Source organism: Anopheles ziemanni, chromosome 3 (assembly GCF_943734765.1).
Source record: "Anopheles ziemanni chromosome 3, idAnoZiCoDA_A2_x.2, whole genome shotgun sequence".
Taxonomy (NCBI): Eukaryota; Metazoa; Arthropoda; class Insecta; order Diptera; family Culicidae; genus Anopheles; species Anopheles ziemanni.
This window is the reverse complement of record NC_080706.1, coordinates 78,069,411-78,089,500: the sequence shown is the minus strand read 5'-3', so window position 1 is coordinate 78,089,500 and position 20,090 is coordinate 78,069,411. Positions and strand designations below refer to the sequence as shown.

General features: G+C 40.3%; 2 protein-coding genes across 2 annotated transcripts; one reads left to right on the top strand and one right to left on the bottom strand.

Annotated features, from left to right (window-relative positions):
- The first annotated feature begins 332 nt into the window (after window positions 1–332).
- On the top strand, window positions 333–16,654 carry LOC131285554 (uncharacterized). Its single transcript, XM_058314412.1, has 6 exons — window positions 333–936; window positions 11,843–14,518; window positions 14,740–14,966; window positions 15,044–15,286; window positions 15,360–16,195; window positions 16,270–16,654. Exons 1-6 carry the CDS (start codon window positions 333–335, stop codon window positions 16,550–16,552), a joined length of 4,869 nt encoding a protein of 1,622 aa, XP_058170395.1. The 3' UTR covers window positions 16,553–16,654.
- A 1,254-nt stretch (window positions 16,655–17,908) lies between these two features.
- On the bottom strand, window positions 17,909–19,624 carry LOC131287854 (zinc finger protein GLI4-like). The gene is made up of 2 exons (XM_058316940.1): window positions 18,310–19,624; window positions 17,909–18,237 (listed from the first exon to the last, which is right to left on the bottom strand). Exons 1-2 carry the CDS (start codon window positions 19,622–19,624, stop codon window positions 17,909–17,911), a joined length of 1,644 nt encoding a protein of 547 aa, XP_058172923.1.
- Window positions 19,625–20,090: the final 466 nt, after the last annotated feature.

Genomic DNA, 20,090 nt, shown 5'->3' with positions numbered 1-20,090 from the left:
GAAGGCATACTAGACAACGAGGCAAAGTTGTGTATTGTAATTTACCATTTGTTGTGTAGGCAAATTGTGTTTCATTCTTTGTTGTAGTTTTTTTTAAACATTAAATTATTCAAATGTGTAAGGGTTCGATAGCTATGAAAAGTATATGTTTCATTTCGGAGAAAGTCATTTTTCGGAATGTGTTTTTGAAAAAAGCCATTTTAATTAATTTAAACATATATTATTCTACATCTCATCCAGTAATAAAATATGTCTACCATCATATTGCTAATCAAAGTTTGTTAAACATCTCGTTACAGAATAGAAAAATAGTAAGCTGTAGGTTTACGAAGATGACAAGTTTCGAAAAAAATAATCGCTACAAGGAAGATATTGAATCGGTTTCCGAACAAAACGCATTCTCGTCGGAAACAAAGATACTTGACGCTGATTCAAAAACAGCAGGGGATCTCGACACTTTAAATCTACCAAATCAGCAAGAAGAGGTCAAATCGGATGAAGTAATGAATCTATTCCAACAAAACCCTATAGTCCCCGTTTCGCCAACGAACGATGGTGCCAGCGATTCCGGAACGCTCGATAAAAGCGATTGTAGCAAAACATATGGAGGAAAGGATAAAGAATCAAAAGACTCCAATGATGATGCTTCTGCAAAACAAAGAAATTTAGGAATGATAGACTCTCTTGTTGGAGCAACCTATCAGCAAAAGCTTTCCATACCGGTCGTATGTCGAGTTGCTACGCTGATGCGAAAAAATAAGCAGTTAAACTTCACAATAACCAACGACGACGAAGAAGGCGGATTGTTTGACGACATCGTATTTAAATCCGACATTGGAGACCTTTTCATCCAAGCTAAGCACAAGGAAGATAAGAGCTACACCATCACATGGGACAACCTAACATCGACGGATAAAGATGCGCCGTTTGCGATTAGTAAGTACTTGAACTCTTTTCTAAACAACGAATGGGATAACGAAAAAAAGTCGCTCTTATTAGTACTTTGTACAAACATTGGACTACACGAGGATGTCAAAACGTCCGTTAAAGAATACGATTTTGGCACAAATATCGTTGATTCCATGCTCAAGTCCATCACTGATGATGCCTATTACATTGATTTGAAAGACGAAACCAACAACAAATTATTAGACTACTTAAAAGAACACTCAGAATTGGGAACTCTCGCAAAGTTGATTGCACAGCGTATTTTTCAGGGAAAAAGTGTTGATTTTCGTAACGATTCGGTTCAAAAAAAATACCGGTCTATCATACAAAAAGCGATTGTCGGAGAGCATAGTAAAGGCCACGAATGTTATGGAGTAAATGAAGAGTTTTTCACTGAAAATAGGGAATTTAAAAGACTTTTTGAAAAAGAGTACAAGCTACAACTAATTTGGGACGATATAAAAACCAAAGGCATTAAACTTGAAAATGTAAAACAAACAGAGGACAAGAACAATAAAAAACAATTCAACAACTTAATAGAAAATTCAGATTTATATTACCTTGCTAAAAAGTTAGCTGAAGACATTTACAGCGAGGAAGCCATTGATTTTCGAATCCCTTTATTGAAAAAATATCGATTTTTAATAGAAAACTTCATTGCTACAGACAAAAATAAAGGTAAAGGATGTTACGTAGTCGATGAAAACAATTTTAGTAAAGCTGGCTTTAAGGAATTTAAAAGGTTGTTTGATATAGAGTATCAAGAACTGCTCAAACCAGAGTCTCTAGTCATTTGGGGAGATGTTCAAAAAAAAGGCATACGTCTCAAGAAAGAAAAACAACTGAACAGCGGAGAAAAAAATGAATTTCCAAAACAATTAGAAGATCATCAAATCAAGAAATTTTTCGATTCATTTATAATAGTATGCAATACAAAACACGAGAAAGATCAAGTCGCCACCAGCATTCTCGAAGGTGAAGTGTTACCGGAAGACATAAGAGAACAATCCGCTGCTGTGTTTACTTTCAACGAAGTCGGAATGTGGATTTTGGATAGGATGAAAGACAAAAGTAGGACACCTATTAAAAGACCGGATATAGATGGGCTATTTAAGAAAATTGAATCATTGCTGTTTTTTTCACAATTAAACACCTTATCAAACTCTAATTGTAACAAATTGCTTAATTTGGGACTCCAATGCAAACGGGAAGTCTGGAAAGATTTTAAATTGTATAAAAATCTGCATTCGATGGTTGAAAAAGTAAATGATAATGAAAATGTAGAATTCAACGTGGACATTGATGAGTACAACTACCACTCGTGGGTTGTACCTCAAATTATACAGTCCATCGATTTTAAACTGAAATTTTTAGTTTTAAAAGACATACAGTTTGAGTCACGGAAAAGGCAGATAATAGATTGCTTTCATGCGTTGAAAAGTTCACTTATTTTGGTGATTGAATGCAAAAGATTGTCCACTATTAAAGGATATATAGAAGGGCGGGTTGAGGACATGTCAACAAAAACTATCAAAAAGATTATTCTTATCGACCAAACTTATAATGCTACAGAGATTGAAAGAGATCTTCTTGTCCGAGATCTGTCGGACAAATGCAGAGAACAAGTAATCAATCAAACCAAGCGTTTTTTTGGAACCGAAACATCAACCAGAGTGCTTTTCCATGACGAAGATAAACTTAATTTTGTTTTAGATGTCCTACAACTTCCCAATGGAACAGGTATAAAATGTAATAAGTTGAAGGAAAGCTTTGAAAAAATTGAAAATATGTTCATTCATAGAAAATGGGAGCGATGTGATAAAAATGAGTTGCGGGAAACATCGAGTTGGAGCTTTTGGTCTGCTAGAAAGGAAGGTTCGACTCTTACCAAACTATTTCCTGGCAGTGAAGCTGAGAATAAAATCAGTTACAAAACATTTTTGGAATGTAACAACGAAATGTTTAACAGCATTCTATTGCATAGAAACAGTGAATTCACACATCCACCCGGTGTTAATGGAAACACTCAGGACCAAGTACAGTTTGATAAAACCGATCCTAAAGTGCATGTAATTTTCAACGAAGCCGGATCAGGGAAATCATTCTACCTGACTTGGTTAGCTACGTATCTTCAGGATAGGAGTCCGTCTTGGTGGATTGTTAAGTTCAATCTAAACGAATATTGCAACCAATTCGATCAATTGCAAAGAAGGGATGAATGTGAAACTATGGATGAACTGATCACGATCAGATTTATTTTTCAGCTTGTCTACTTATCTTCTCTTGTCGAAAACATGTTTCTAATAAATTCTAATGAGAAATCCAATAATGCTCGGGCAATTGCGGAAGCACTTGTTTTTTCGAACGGTTGTTTGAAGCTGGATAAAAACAAAATGGAAAACGTATCTTCTGAGGAATTCATACTGCTTAGAATATTTGAACATAAATTCAGCAGCAAACAAATCGTCATTTTGATGGATGGCTTTGACGAAATCGCGCCACATTATAAGATGGTGGTGCTTAAGTTATTGTCCACGCTTAAAACCTTCGATGGAATTTGCAAGCTGTACCTTTCCAGTCGTCCGTATGGTTTGAGAAACGAAGTAGAGACCGCATTGGAGGATTGCGCATGCTACCGTTTAGTGGAATTTAACACAGTAGATATATTTGAATTCATACATCGATATCTTTCGAAGCACTTTAATGAATACAAATCATCAGACGATACAAAACAAGCAAGGACATGTCGTGTTGTTTTTGCAATTTCAAGAGAGATCCTGGGAGACCTTGTGGAAATCCCTCTGTTTTTATCGATGGGAATAGAGCTGTTGATGCCTATGTTGAAAGTGTATGTAAGTGTAGAAGAAGAAACAATTTCCAAACAAATTATAAAAGATAGTGAGAATAGTTTTGAACCTCTCAGCATGGTGGAAAGTTTTGTTGAAAAGAAGCTTGATATCGTGAGCATTGAGAAAACCGGTTCAACTATTGCTAGCTCTAAAACGGTCGAGGCAATGAATAATGCAAAACAAAAACTAAAAAAGGTTAAAGAAACCCACTCACTCTTGGCTTTGTACACAATTATGTACGAAGACGATATAGAGAAATTATTGACGGTTGAAACGCAAAACACTGCACTCCGGTACATGGAAAATGTAAAGAACGGTTCGGAAAAGTTAGGTCTAATTGAAGGAGTTTCAGATAACACACCGGTCTTCAATCATAGGTTGTTTGCCGAGTATTTTGCTGCATTTTGGTTTTATAAGAATCAATATGCTACCGGTGTTAAAGACTTCCTGAAACGCGAAATTTATGAGACCGTCGGCAAAATAGAAATAAGACAATTTTTAGACAGAATGATTTGTAGGAAAAGTCCACTTCATATGGCAGTTCTTAATGGTTCAAAGGGAAAAATCGAGAGAATTCTTACTGAAAATCCCAAATTAATTACTGCAAGGGACGATTGGGGAAGAACTCCGTTGCATTTATCAGTTTCTTTTCCTCCGTCTAAAGGCCATAGAAAAATTGTTGAATTCTTATTGCATTGGGTTGATGAAAATAGCGTGAATATACAAGACACATATTTCGAATGGTTTCCATTGGATTATGCATATTGCGCTGACATCGTAATTCCTTGTTCCAAAGCGGCAACCTTATTCAACAATGACGGTCCATGCTGGAAATGCGTACTGACACTATTAAACAAAGGAGCTTCCATTGATACTCATGAAATGTTATCACGATTTTCTACAAAAGAACATTTCATGATGGTCGTAGACGTGTTGATCATTGAACTCTTCACAGAAAGAAACAACACACCGAATTTTGAAACGTTTTTCAAGAAATTGGTAAAGAATTTAGGATCAGAGGAAGTACTTAAGCTAAAGATACCGATTCATTTGAATCGTTTTAATCTAGTCTTTTCCAGCGGGAAAATGGGTTCAAAGTTATTTGAAAAACTAAACCAACACATAATAAAAAAGATGGAAGAAATCCCCCGTACTATACCAATTTTAGAGTTTTGCATCATGATTGATTCTGTCATGTCCAAAATTATCATTGAAAATTCAAATAATTTTAAACTCAAAGGACTTAATGAATATTGTTTCATGTTAGCATTAAAATTTCGTTCGATTAATGTTCTTCAGTATATGATCACAGATCATCGACAGCATTTGAAAGCGATAAAAGATAATTTTGAGCGGGAGTTGTGGGAATTGCTTGCGTACTTGCAAAATGATGAGCAGGGATTCAAATCTCATTTCCAGGAATATTGCACTCGATATAACATCACTTACCGCGAAGACGCTCCACGACAATCTGAAAATTGGAATAGAGGATTTTCATCGCAACACGATCTTATGGAAGTTTTTCCTAAAGAGATTACAATAAGAGAGGATACCGGTATTGATAGTGGTACAGAGTTTTTGATTGCACGAGCATTGCAGCTTGATAATGCATCCGCAGTTGAATATTTATTGTACAAATCAAAAACAGATCTAGACAATCGTTTTATTAGGCAAATTTGCTTAAACTGTAAAATTAAGTGGTATTGCCAAGACTCCTATCATTTTCTTCTCGATAACTGCATAGATCTTACTGGCACTGATGAAAAAGGTAGAAATTTGTTACAGTTTGCAGCAGGTTACGGTGATTCAAATTTGGTAAAATGTCTCATGGCACATTACGATTTCCAACCGAAGACTCTAAATAGAAGGGAAAACAATTGGAATGCATTCTTCTACTGTGCATCAAGTTGCGAAAGGGGTGATAACATGGAAAATATCTTCGTCCATATGCTAGAAAAAGATCCAGTGGATTGTTTTAGTCAACTGGATGCGAAAGGAAAGAGTGTTTTTTATTACGCTAAGAACAACAGGAGTATTTCTCTGTGCATTATTCGACGTGAATTTCAGAAGCAGTTGGAGGATTTAAACTCAGATCAGATCGTGGATTTGATAAAATTACTCAAAGCATCAGGCTTGAATGCAAAGGACATGTTAGAATATCTTCCATACACACATTATCATGATAAAAACAAATGTAAATTGATTTGTGACACGCTGGAATCAATCGAGGAACTTCGATACCAACATGAAAACGGTAGGAATCTTTTACATATCGCCATTATGGAAGGTTGGTTTGTTTTGGGGAAATGTCTCATTGAACATTATGGTTTTGATGTGACAAAAATCAATCAAAAAGAAAACAATTGGAACGCATTCTTCTATTATATTTCACAATATTTTCTTGTATTTGATGACAAAACAAACAATTTCTTCCTGTATATGATGGAAAAGGGACCTATCGATTGTTTCGAACACATGGATTTGAATGGAAAAAGCATTTTTTATTATGCAGTGAAGAACCATCATAAAATTTCTGATTACATCCTCCAGAGGAAATTTAAGAAGAAGTTGCAAGATTTTAGTTCCGATCAGATTACTGATTTGATTAAGGTCCTCAAAACATCAGGTTTTGTTGCAAAAGACATGCTACAATATCTTCAATATCCACATTTACTTGAAGAAACGAAATGTAAATTGATTTGTGACACGCTGGAATCAATCGAGGAAATTCGATACCACGATGAAAAGGGTAGGAATCTTTTACATATCGCCATTCTGGAAGGTTGGTTTGTTTTGGGGAAATGTCTCATTGAACATGATGGTATTACTGTTAAGGAAGCCAATGAAAAAGAAAACAATTGGAACGCATTCTTCTATTGCATGTCAGTATGTTTTTCTGAATTCGATGATAAAACACCAAATTTCTTCCTGTATATGATGGAAAAGGACCCTATCGATTGTTTCGAACATCTGGATTTGAATGGAAAAAGCATTTTTTATTATGCAGTGAAGAACCATCATAAAATTTCTGATTACTTCCTCCAGAAGAAATTTAAGAAGGAGTTGCAAGATTTCAATTCCGATCAGATTACTCATTTGGTTAAGGTCCTCAAAACATCAGGTTTTGATGCAAAGGACATGTTAGAATATCTCCAATACACACATTTGAAAGATGAAACGAAGTGCAAATTGATTTGTGATACGCTGGAATCAATCGAGGAAATTCGATACCACGATGAAAATGGTAGGAATCTTTTTCATATCGCCATTCTGGAAGGTTGGTTTGTTTTCGGGAAATGTCTCATTGAACATTATGGTATTACTGTTAAGGAAGCCAATGAAGAAGAAAACAATTGGAACGCATTCTTCTATTGCATGTCAGTATGTTTTTCTGAATTCGATGTCAAAACATCAAATTTCTTCCTGTATGTAATGGAAAATGACCTTATCGATTGTTTCGAACATCTGGATTTGAATGGAAAAAGTGTTTTTTATTATGCCTTCAAGAACAATCGTAACATTTCTGATTACATCTTCCAGAGGAAATTTAAGAAGAGTTTGCAAGATTTCAGTTCCGATCAGATTACTGAACTGATTAGGGTCCTCAAAACATCAGGTTTTGATGCAAAGGACATGTTAGAATATCTCCAATACACACATTTGAAAGATGAAACGAAATGTAAATTGATTTGTGACACGCTGGAATCAATCGAGGAAATTCGATACCACGATGAAAAGGGTAGGAATCTTTTACATATCGCCATTATGGGTGGTAGGTTTGTTTTGGGGAAATGCCTCATTGAGGATTATGGTTTTGATATTAAGGAAATCAACAAAAAAGAAAACAATTGGAACGCATTCTTCTATTGTGTGGGAAACGAATATGCTGATGATGATGGAAATAGAAATCGTTTCTTTTTGTACATGATGGAAAAGGACCCTATCGATTGCTTCGAGCAACGTGATTCAAACCTTAAAAATTTATTTTATTATTTGAATAAATTTGACGAAAACCTTGCAAAACAGATGTTGAAACCAGAGTGTGACAAACTTAGGCAATTGTCAATCGATCTGCGAGCTCCAGCTTTGTTTGTCATGTTACAAAAGTCAGACATTTCTATCGAAAAGATATGGGAATATTTAGAAGAAAATCATTTGATTGATGAAAAGTCGGTTAACATAATTTGTAATAGGTTAAAACCAATTGGAGAACTTGACTACAAAAACGACAAAACGGGTCGGAATCTTTTACATATCGCTATTATGGAAGGTAGGTTAACGTTGGCGAAATGTCTCATTGAACATTATGGTTTTGATGTGAAGGAAATCAATCAAAAAGAAAATAACTGGAACGCATTCTTTTACTGCGTGTGCAACAGTGAAAGTGCTTCAAACAAACGGGAAACATTCACCTATTTGATGAAGAAAGTCCCTTTCGAGTGCTTCGGTCAATTGGATTTGAAGGGAAAGAGCGTCTTTTACTATGCGACAGTCAATAATTATGAAATTGGTAAGGATATTTTCCAACGAGAGTGTAAATTGCAAGAACATCTTCCCATCGAAGAGCGAATCCCTGTGTTGATGGACAAGTTAACAAATGTTTGGCTCAATAGCTACGGTAAGATTCTTGAATTAGAGCAAAATCATTTGATTAATGAAAAGTCGGTAAAGATCATTTGCGATTACTTGAAAACCACTGGAGAGCTGGACTGGAGAAGCAATAAATGGAGGAGGAATCTTCTGCATATCGCTTGCATGGAGGGTTGGATACCTTTGACGAAATGTCTCACAGAATATTATAATTTTGATGCGAAGGAAATCAATGAAATAGAAGGCAACTGGAACGCGTTTTTTTACTGCGTTGTTAACAGTAAAAATACTTCAAAAAAACTGCAAATATTCACTAATTTGATGGACACAGACCCTTTTGACTGCTTCGGTCAACTGGATTCCGAAAATCATAATGTGTTTTATTATGCCCTGTTGAATAATGTTTTCGTTGCAGATTATATTATACGAATTGAGTTGCCTGCAAATAATACTGTTTCAGTTAAAGAATGGGCTTCGATGTTTTCAAATCGCTTGAGTGAATCAAAACTAACGAGGACGGATATTGATAAATTTTTAACAGATTGGAAGCAATATTCCACTTTGGACGCAAAACATGAAATTTACGTCGAAATTAAATCAAATTTGGAAAGCATGAATTGACGCAGAATTAATAACAAGCCCAAACGATGTGAATTGTACTAACGAATTCGGTTAATTAGTCAAGATAAATATATGCGGCAGCCAAGTCAAATGTTCTCAATTTGATCGATTAGTTAGTTTTAAAATAGAAATCTTTAAAAAAAACAATATGTAAAACATTCGTGTTAAATAAACTAATCATTGCCAAACTTGTGCAAAAGCAGTGTTAAAGTAAGGACAAGAAACTTGTTGGGCAATAAACTCGCTTTTATGTACTACCGCAAATAAACAACCTGCATGATAGTATTTAATCAAAATATCCGAAAGATGCGTTTCTGGATTTGTGGTGAGTTCTTTCGTTTACAGGAATTTGGTAAACCACTTCAAGATTCAAAATGTATACATCAAAATGTCAATTTTTCTTATCTTGTGCTAAGGACTGTACAGTGGGGTTCTAGTTTATCAACCCTCCTATCGGTTCCTACTCTCTAGGTAGGCAGAGTTAGTAGATGTCCAGTGGCTTATTTATATTTACCTTTTTTTACATTTTATATTTTTTCTACTAGCAGTAATTAAATAAAAAATTGTCAACTTAATCTCGTTAGTCATCCAATAATTCGTTACCACTTATTTGTGCCATTTTTCCACGGATTGTTTTTTATGGCACGATATCCCCTCTCAGTGCAGTGGGTGGAACGTTCGAAGTGGCCAATGCCACCGCCGCTCGATTGCTCCAGTTGTGTGGTCATGAAGAGTCAGCGTCGTCGGCACGCTGTTGCAGTCAATCATGGCCGCCCGGGTCGAGTTACAGTTGATCGCCAACTTGTAGCTGCGCGTCTACAGATAGTGTCGGTTGCGCAGCACTAGATGAGGCACCGTGTACTTGTGGATGAGGCCACTCTCGCGACCGATCTCTCCAGAATGTTACCGTATCCGTTTCATCGCCCCCGGTACCACCGCACGCCTCCTTTATGACTACTTTGGCTTTGTATCACGACAAGATCCTTCCTTAAAATTCCTCTTCGTCAGTTGTTACCAGAGTTCAATGCCGAAGGTAGAACCTGATTTGCTTTTCTTGATACGGCCATGGAATCAAACATTTTCATAGAAACAAATTCAATTCCAGCATATCCTCATTCATTCATACACGGAATCAAATAGAATACGTCAAACTCCGTCGAAACAGAGGGTCCGTTAATTGCGCGAGGAGAGATTTACAAGGTTTCGATTCATATAATGGAATGGTTCAATAGGTAGAGGGAACATTTCAAAAGCATAGGGGATATTTTCAACCGGTAAAGATAACTTTGCAATAATATAGGGGAATGTGTCAGACAGCTACGGGAATCGTGCAATGTCACCGGGGAGCTTTGCAACCGGTTAGGGGAGCGAGCTGGTAATTTCACTAAACTCATCATTTTTATGTCAAGGAATGTTATAACTGTGGATTGTAAAATATTCGAATAACGAGCTGCCAGGACCATCATCAATCCAATGACTGCCAAGTTGCTTTGCAGGAAAGCCGAGACTGGGATGAAGTTGACGAGTTTTTGAGTTTAAAAAACAAGAAGCTACTCAAATTTTGGGAATCCTTCCAGGCCGCTGCAAGCTGAATTTCGGCCGAGGAAAGGCTTTGAAGCTCAGGTGACACAGTTGTTCGATGGATTAAGTTCAACCAATTTGATGCTTTTTGTATTTATTTACGCAACCCATGTAAAAAAAACAAACCACACAGCATTGTTCAGCCACATTCATAAGCTTGACGACGGGGTTTGAGTGTCCGCTACGATCGCTAGTCTGTGCTGTACTCGATTACCAAGTTGACGCTGGTAGTTTACAGGATGTGCACTCGCGGTCGCTTCGTCCTTTTAATAATCATCTAAACTATAGTGCGAGAACCTTGCACGTGCATGACCTAAGTTCGTTTCAACGGACTTATGGAGCATATTTTAACCGTGTCAAACATTAAATGGAATCTTTGGCTCTAAGTTTCTACTTTTTCTTTATCATCCTTTATCTTCGTGCGCTTTGCGTTGCGAGAGATAAATTTCATAGATTAATTTACGATTGAAATAAATCCGTTTTCAATCTCGAACGATTGTCGATGTAACGATGTAACATAACATTGATCGCGTGTTTCTTCCACATTCTAAGCATTATTTGGGCCAAAATAGCTGAACACAACATTAACAGCATGTTACTCACTATTGAAAATAACAACAATTTTTGAAAATAACAATAACCGACAAATTGAATACGGAACTAAGAACAAAACAAACTAAGTATAACTAAGAACGACTGTCACAAATTTTCTTTATTTTTTTAATAAAATGAAGGCGATTGGTTCGGGATGAACCTACCTGGATAATCACTTTGGCTTTGGTTTTCTCTCTTGTAGTGGTGGATCTTTCGAATCGAGTCCGGACTGAGAACCGAATCTCTGAATCTGAATCCAAATCCGTTAGGCCAAGACTACACTACAATAAATTGCGCTCGTTCGCAATCATCATGGAATCATGATCTATACTGCTATGGTGTAGTGTAGTGTCAGCCTGAATCAAATCTTCAAATCAAATCAAATCAATAAAAGAATAAAAATGATTCGAGTCCGTCAAATGGGATTCAATCCGATAGAATCCGTAAAGGGATCGAGTGTTTGATCTTCAAAATTTCGATTGTGCCAACACTAGTGCGCTGTAAATAAACGAGCACGTGTAGTGTGGAATACCGGTCCGTGTCTTGACTTCGGGCGCAAATAGATAGAATCGGCTGGCAAAATGGCCATTTCACATGGTAAGCAAGAAATATAATGGTAGAAAAACGTGTTTCTTACTGTGTACCTCTTTCTTTTGCAGAAATACTTAAGCGCATATCTAGCCCTGAGCGTGATTTTGTTCAGAACCTTGCCTACGGCGTAAAGTTATGGAAGTCACCCAGTTTCTACTACATGTCGAAGTATGAAGTAATTTTCGGATACTTTATCAACGGGTTAACTGATTGTTACCAAACAGTGAGCGAAGGGGCCGATGGGAGCTTTCACGAAAGCTGGCAAACCGTGAACGATTTCCTATCACTGCCATGCCCGCCAAATGCACTGCCGCCGAATTGTGTGACCCGATTGCAACAAGTTTTGCACGCCTTGCAGGGCAAAGACAAAATAGGTCGGCAGCAGCTTTTGGAAACATTTTTGATTGTGGCGTCCGATGCAAAGTTTAGAAACGTGTACAAGTTTAATTTCATGGCCTACGGGGAAGCGCTATGGATCGTCCTGCAGCACTACAAAAAGTGCATCGTTAACAACAGACCCAAGGAAGAGGAAGAGAAAACGATCGATCGGATCTTCAACGACCTGAAGATCTATTTGAAATCTGCCGGTGATGATCCCAAATTTCAGAAAGCCTTCGAGCACTTTGTTGTGCCGCTAGCAGAGGTGGTATTGCTGCTTGAACGTCGTGGCGTGAATCGGCGAGAAGAGTTGTTGGACTGTTTAAAAGTGGTGTATTTTGGAGAAGAAAAGGCCGCTTCATACTATCGCGTAACGAATCATTCGAAAAAATTGTTCATGGGCTGCTTCAATGTGAACAAATTCCCGTGGCACATGATTGCATTGCTGATCGAAGGATATTTACGCTCATATAGGAACCAGAAGATGGAGGTGTTGCTTTTCCTGAAGTACTATCTGCTGCACATATTCGTTGACGAAAGCCGATCGATTGTTCCTAGCAATGATCGAATAGTGGCCATCACAAAGTACGTGTTTGCTTTGCTGCGGAAGTACTTCATCAACATTGATCAACAATTGCTAGTAGATTTCAACTTTACCGAAATCTTCACGTTCAAGCTTACTGAATTCGTAAACGTGTGTTCGTCGTCCGGTCCATTGCTGCGAGATTTATACAAACTAATTTGCGCAATCAACGAATACAACCCACTCATCCTGGAGAAGAACATCATCGGAATCATACTGAAAACGATGTTCTTACGCAAAGATCAAGAAACGCTCAAGTGCTATCAGGAGGTACTTATTTCGACGATGAAAATGTACACGAAGCTGAACAAAAATGAAAACTTTCGCGACGAGCTTTTTATGAAGCTCGAAGAGTACCTGGACGAAAACAAGCTTGATCAATCCATCCAAGAGCTAAGAAACCACTCCGGTATGCAGAATGGCAAAAGAAAAAGTGAACGTACGGACCTCAACGAAACATGTGATAAGAAAATGAAGCTTGCTGATGGATCTTCTGCCAAAAAATTGTCAAAGAAGTCCAAAAGTGAAGTCTTTTTTGATCTGTTACTTTCGGAAAAGACGGAAATGGACGGGTTGAAAGTAACGCCACGTTTTCAGCTGCAAAACGGTTGGCCCGCTCTTTCATTTGCATGGCCAGATATGGACGGATGTCTAAGTGATGCCATGATGGAGTTTATGAAGGTGCTGCTGAGAAAGCGTAGCTTTCTCTTCTGGAATAAGTTTGTGTCCCTGTTGAACGAGGCTATCGAGATGCCGGGGGAGGAGCACACCGAAAGTAGCATTTTCCAGATGGAGCTGGCCATGTGTTGGATGTGTTACTTCTTCGCCGGCAATACGCTGATCGAAAACTCGTATCTTTTCTGGGAAAAGTTGAGTAAACACATTGCCAGCACGGACGAGATGATGGCTAACTTCGCTCACCAGTTCCTGCTGGGCGAAGTACCCGGAGATGCGCGGCTCTACAGTGCTTTTTGGAAGATGGTATACTTTTACGGTAACTATCGTCTGATGGTGGAATACTATCGACCAGATTCAATCGAATCGAGCGACGACCAAGATATATATTTCTATCTGAGTGAAGCTGAGTGGGAAAAGATCGAAAAGCGAACGTCGCCTGAGGACGCACCGGTCCTGAATCGCGTGCTGCTCCAAAAAATTCGTCAAAACGACCTAAACCAGAAGGATCTAGGTCCCGAGAAGGAAGAAGCACGCCAGGAACTTATCGCTAGAGTTGTCGATAATTACGGGGCGGAAAATTTGCGCTGGGTGCTACTTGAACGATCGTCTAATAGTTGGTTTTTGTCGCTACTCTCCAAACAGCAACAGATAGTTGTTGTGGACCACCTTCTCGATCGGTCTTTTTGTTCGTCGGAAGAGCTGAAACAACTTCTGTTAGACATTTCACCCACTGAGGAACTGTTGGAGGTAATTCTGCTAACCGCAATCAAACGGATTCTGTCAAAATGCCTTACCAAGTGTGAAAAGGCTGTGTCGCGCAAGTTGCCGTTCGAAAAGCTGTACGAGATGAACGGATCGGAGCTGTTACCTCTCCTGAAGAAACTTCTCGAGAAGAGTGCACGGACAAACACGACAAACCATTCCGTCGAAGCTGCTAATATTGAGGAAATGAATCACCTGTTGGATGTGCTAGAGGAGATCAGAATAGATTATTTCACCAAAGAACGGAAGACAGTTCTTTTTGCTGTGTTTTTGATCCTGCTGGTGGATGTACGTGGCTTGGATGGGGGAAAAATCGCCCAACGCCTCGAAAACCAGTTAATCCGTAAGTTTTTCTAGATACATTTGAATTGAAAATAAGGAAAGTGCTGCATTAGCAAACACCGTTACAAACGCGTTACATGAAGGAAACATTTATAACATTCAATAACACAAATTAATAGTATAATATGCATGTAACTTTAATTTATTTATTTGAATGATTTCTTTGCAATTTATTTTTATGATGTAATCTTAAGCTTTTATTTTTATACGTGTATTGCACAGGACATATTTCACACGGAACGATACCCAACGTGATAGGATTCGCCAGCATCGAAACCCTGCTCAGTATCTGCGGCCAATCGTCACTGTTGGTAACAATTTTCCAGCTACAAGCAGCATACCTGACAGAGGAAGCATTCAACGAAATGATAAAAATCTTGGACGGTTTTTCAAATGAGAGCGATATACGCTTCGATGTACTGCTTTTGGTATTCAACAGTTTGCTTAAGGTACTCGAAAAGCGTATGATTTTTCTTAAACTCCTAACGACAAAAACATTTTTTACAAAATTGGTTCAATGTTACAGGGCGGTGCGAATCGATTGAAAACTATCCCAGCCGAGCAATTGAGTGAGAAGTTGGATGAGTTTGTGGCAGTTATTGATGCGTTCTTGTTTACCAAAACCCCCAAAAGGCAACGGAATAAAAATATCGGCGATTTCAATGATGCATTGAAGGGTTGTGCTTTAACTATTCACTACAAGGCCACTCACAAAAAGGAGATGACTTCAGAAATGCGAGGAAGTATCCTCCATTATGTCACGCAGGCGGTAATTTACTAAAACTGATCATTTTTGATATACACGAGAACATGTTTTTCTAACGGAATGGTTTCATTTTCAGCTCACAAATACCAGCTCCTCGTCGTGCTTATTGCTGACAAATTGCATCCAGTACAAGGACTTTTTGAATTTTGAACCATCTACTCTCGCTGCGATCGTAGAGAACCGTTGGCAGTTATTTTTGAAGATGGCGCAGGAACAGACGGTATCGAAGGGGCATGACATCAAATTGGAAGAACAATCAATCGATCAGCAACATATGAAAACGTTCGTCACTTTCCTCACCGGTCAACTACCGGCGGCAGAGTGTGGCAAAAAGTTTGCCCAGCTCGATGCCACCCTAGCGAACCATGTTGGTGGGCAAGGTTATGCAGGGCTAAAATCGGTTCTACGGGCTTTCACCATCCTCGCACGCATTGGCTTCGGTGTAAAGTGCAAGGAGGATATCAGCAATGCGTTTGTGAAACCATTTTCAATTGTCATTGCCCGGAACGTGATGCCACTGTGCGTACTAAATGAGTTCCATCACGATGTGGCGCTTCTGATGGAGATTCTGGATTGCTTTAACGCGGTGATCGCCAATCGAGGCATCAAACTCTCGCCGACCGTGTTGGACCATATGCTGGAGTTTATGAGTGCAGTAAACATTCGGAAGATCCCCGTGAAGGAAAGCGAAGAGCAGAGCTTCTACAAACTTCACCGCCTGCTGAGTGATGTAATGTTCGTACTGCTGATGGTACGATCGAACTACGTTGTCCACCGGTTGCCACAGTACCTGCTTGTGTTCCAGGGTCTGGTCGGTGCCATCATCTGCTACAAGGACAGCTTGCCGGTGGAGCAGAGCTTAAACAGTTTCGAAATACTCACCATCTCCGATTTGTTAGTGCCGTTGGAAAAGTATGCCGCGAAATTCCTTTTTTTCTTCAAAATTTTCATTTTCAGCCTTTATTTCTGTGATCTTTGTTTTTCAGGATCACGGGTTACGCAGTGAAAAATCTACCGAAAGATATCCGCATACTAGCCCCGTACGTGTTGGCACAGATCCTAAACACTATCATTCAAAGCAAGCGCTCAACGACCCTGCAGCAACGGGTTGCCCAAAAGGTGTACAATATCTGCTTCGAGTTGATCGCCGTCTATGATGGACATTCGTCGTCCTATCTGCTCCGCACGATGGACGAAAGCAGCCGCCTACTGTTCACAGATATCGTGAAGCAGTACAAGAAATTCCGTTCCTACAAAGGACTGGCATAAGTTTACTCCCCGTGAGTAAGTTCACTTGTTCAATAAGTTTTTGTTGGTAAGAAACAGTGCCCACGTGTGAGGCAATAGATGATATACATATTTTCTGAACGACATGTCTCGTTTAATGCAAAGTTCTTCCCTCCGAAACACATTAATGAATGTTCTCAGCAACTTCACGTGCACTTATGTATCAAAACATCGTTTATTGTTATCTGATTCGTTTGTGTTGTGATTTATTTTAGCTTCAACTAGGAGTAATGATTACGTTCACAAAACGAAAGTAAAAATACTAAACCAATCCATCCCTTTTCAACTAATAGATGATTAACTTCGTGCATGTCTTGTGCACATAATGTTTCTTTTGTTTCTTTTTGTTTACCATCAGTAAGATTAAGATAGGTTGTCGCTTTCGTAAATATAAGTGTACGCTTAGAAATTTGGACTAGAAAAATCGGACTAGAATTGGATAATAGATAAAGATACTGTAGGCTTTCCCATTTTCCATCTATGTAAACGGAATAGAAAACCAACAAAAACTAAATCAAAATAGGAAACAGTTAACTCATTGCCCTAAACAGCTGGCCTCTCGTGTGCCTTCACCGGAAGGTACATTTTATCCTACCCTATTTTTGTCCCCTTATACAGCTACATAAGTTTTGGTTTAAAATATGTCCACTACAATCTTGTCACCTGAGCGAGGGTTTCTCCTTTTGTTTTGAGAATGTTAACTTAAATACAAAAACCATAAGAACATCCACCTTCCACACGCGCACGCGGGCGCGTGTATCTTCGGCTTCATAGTGTGTCTCTTCCTATAATCTAGTTTTTGTACATGGCGGGGTAACAATCCTGCAGCGTGTCTGTTTCCCGTACGCTGGCTTGCATTCATGATGCAGAACGTATGGCACGCCGGTTTTGTTTTTTTCTAACCCAAATATATTGCACATTGTGGCGGAATGGATTTTCAGTGGTTGCCAATTAGCTCCACATATTTCAATCCTTACTGGTTCATAAATATATGTATGGCCAACATATGGTGTGCTATTATCCGATAAAGAGACGAATCTATCTCTGGTTTTGTTTAAACTTCAAAGAAAAGGAAAAACAAAACATAAGCAAATGCAGAAATCTCACGACACAATTGCACAAATACGATTTTTTTTTTGTTTCGTTTGCCCTTTCCTTTCCGCTGTATGGGAAAAGCAGGGCTTGAAAAATTGGGTATTCAATATTTGATAAGAGTTATTTTAGTTAATATTATCCGAATGAAACTTTGCGCTATCTGTTAAATCGTTCGCTAATCTGGAATTTGATTTTGCTAATCTTCTCACGCGTTTGGAAAGCGAAGACGGGGAGGGGAAACCCTTACGACATCATCTGCGATTGTCCGGGGGCTTGCGTGAGGTTGTGATACTGGGGTGGTTGTAGCTGTTGTTGCGGCTGTTGCTGCTGCTGCTGGCCGGATTGTTGTGGACCCGCGCCAGTCATTTGAGTTTGCTGTTGCATTGCAGGCGGTTGTGGTTGTTGTTGTTGTTGGTTGGCGGCGCCAGTTTGTGTCTGAGCTCCACCACGACCAGTGCTGGAAGTTGCTCCATCCGCCGCACTACCTCCCTGCTGTTGACTCAGTTCCGCCTTCAACCGACGTGCTATGTGCGATCGGGTGTGCTTACGCAAATGATCCTTTCGGTAGAATCCTGGCGGAAGAGAAAACCGTAATGTTGGTCGACAAACATTTAAGCAAGGAATTTACTAACTAGGCTCCCTACCTTTCCCACACTCCTGACAGATGTGTCGCTTCTCGCCGGAATGGATGACGAAGTGGAGCGTCAGCTGCTCCTTGCGCTTGAACGCCTTCAGGCAGATGGTGCAAGCGAACGGTCGCTCCGGGTTGTGGCTCTGCTTGTGGCGCGTCAGATGGTCCTTCCGCTTCAGTGCCGCATTGCAGATGTCGCAGATGAAACGGCGCTCCAGGTTGTGCCCGATCAGGTGCTGCTCGAGCAGTTCCCGCTCCGGGTACGCCATCTGACACTCGGGACACAGGAACAGCAGGCTCCCGTCCAAGGCCGTGCGCACCTGGATTTCGCCTGGTTTGGGGCGCGGTTTGCGCTCCTTTGGGGGTTTCTTCTTCTTCTTCTTTTTCTTCTTGTCGGTGGCGGCTGCAGCCCCGTTCGCTGGGGTCGCCCCGCCGGCGGTGGATGAAGTGGCCGCCGCAGCTTGGACGTTCGTTTGATGGCCGGCAAGGGACGAACCCTGCTGGGACGAGTGCTGTTGCTGTCCGCTCGCGCCACCTTGCTGCTGGTGGTGGCCACCGGGATGGCCAAGGATGCTGGCGATCGTCTGCGATGCCGGGAGGATCATGCCACCGCCGTTGTTGGTGTGCGCGTTGTTCCCGGAGTTGTGCGCGCCACCCTGCGACTGTGACATGTCGATACTGGAGAGAGGATTCTGCGCTTCCTTCTTGATATTTTCCGCCGAATACTTGAGGAAGTGGTGTAGCGAAAGGGGCAGTGCGCTGCCGGGAAGATGGGACAGATAGTCGGCCACGGACGCGCCGGGTGTAAGCGATTGCCAGCTGGGATTCTGCAGAACCCGCTTGCTGTCCGCCTGCTGGAGAAGCGCACTGATATCCTGACTTAGTTCCTGAGCGCTCTGACCGTTGCTGCCGGCCGAGCTGGAACCAATCGACGACTGAGGGTACATGTTGCGTTGCTTGTGGTCCGACACGTCCGAGTGCTGGCTGTACGGAATCGAGTATTGGCCTCCTCCGCCGCCACCGCTACTCGTTGTCGTCGGTATCGTCGAGTTACCGGAACCCGCCGAATGTCCATTGTACTTGTTTGAACCACCGCTCCCCGCTGTTCCGTTGTTCCCGCCAGACTCCTGTTCCCTGTGGAACTTGCCCAAAATGGGCCCATGGCTCTGATTGAAGTGGGCCATGTTGACGTTCGAGTTAATGGAATGGTATCGATTGCTGGAGTCGTGCGACGCTGACGGTACGCTCGTCACCAGTCCCGAGCTGGCGAACTGGTGGATTCCCGGTATCGAACCGGGAAAATGTGTCCCGAACGGTGAGAAGTTCATGTTGCGTTCCGTCTTCCACTAGTTCCGTGCACGCTCTGTTGGAAAGGAACACGAACAAACGGCGCAATTAGAATTTTGTAAGCTTAGTTATTTTCCGTTGCCCCAAATACTATCGACGAAAAACGAGCGGATTGAAATCTAACTATCCAAACTATCCTGTGGAAACCACGTTCACCCCCTCCCAGGAATCCAAACTGCCGAACTTTGCCGAGTGTATCTACACACACACACACAAGTGAACAGCAAGGGAGGAAGTAGGGCAGCAGGGATCCTGGTGCGCATTCAATTCTGTGCTCTGTTTTCGATTCCTATTTCGATTCTTTGAATAACCACATTGCAATTGTTTTTCTTTACCAAATTTTTCTACGTCTTAACTAAGTCCATCTACGTCTTTTTCCGAGAAATCCCGACGATACCGTGCAAGTCATCAAAATATCTCCCCAGTACTCGATGGACGTGAATTACA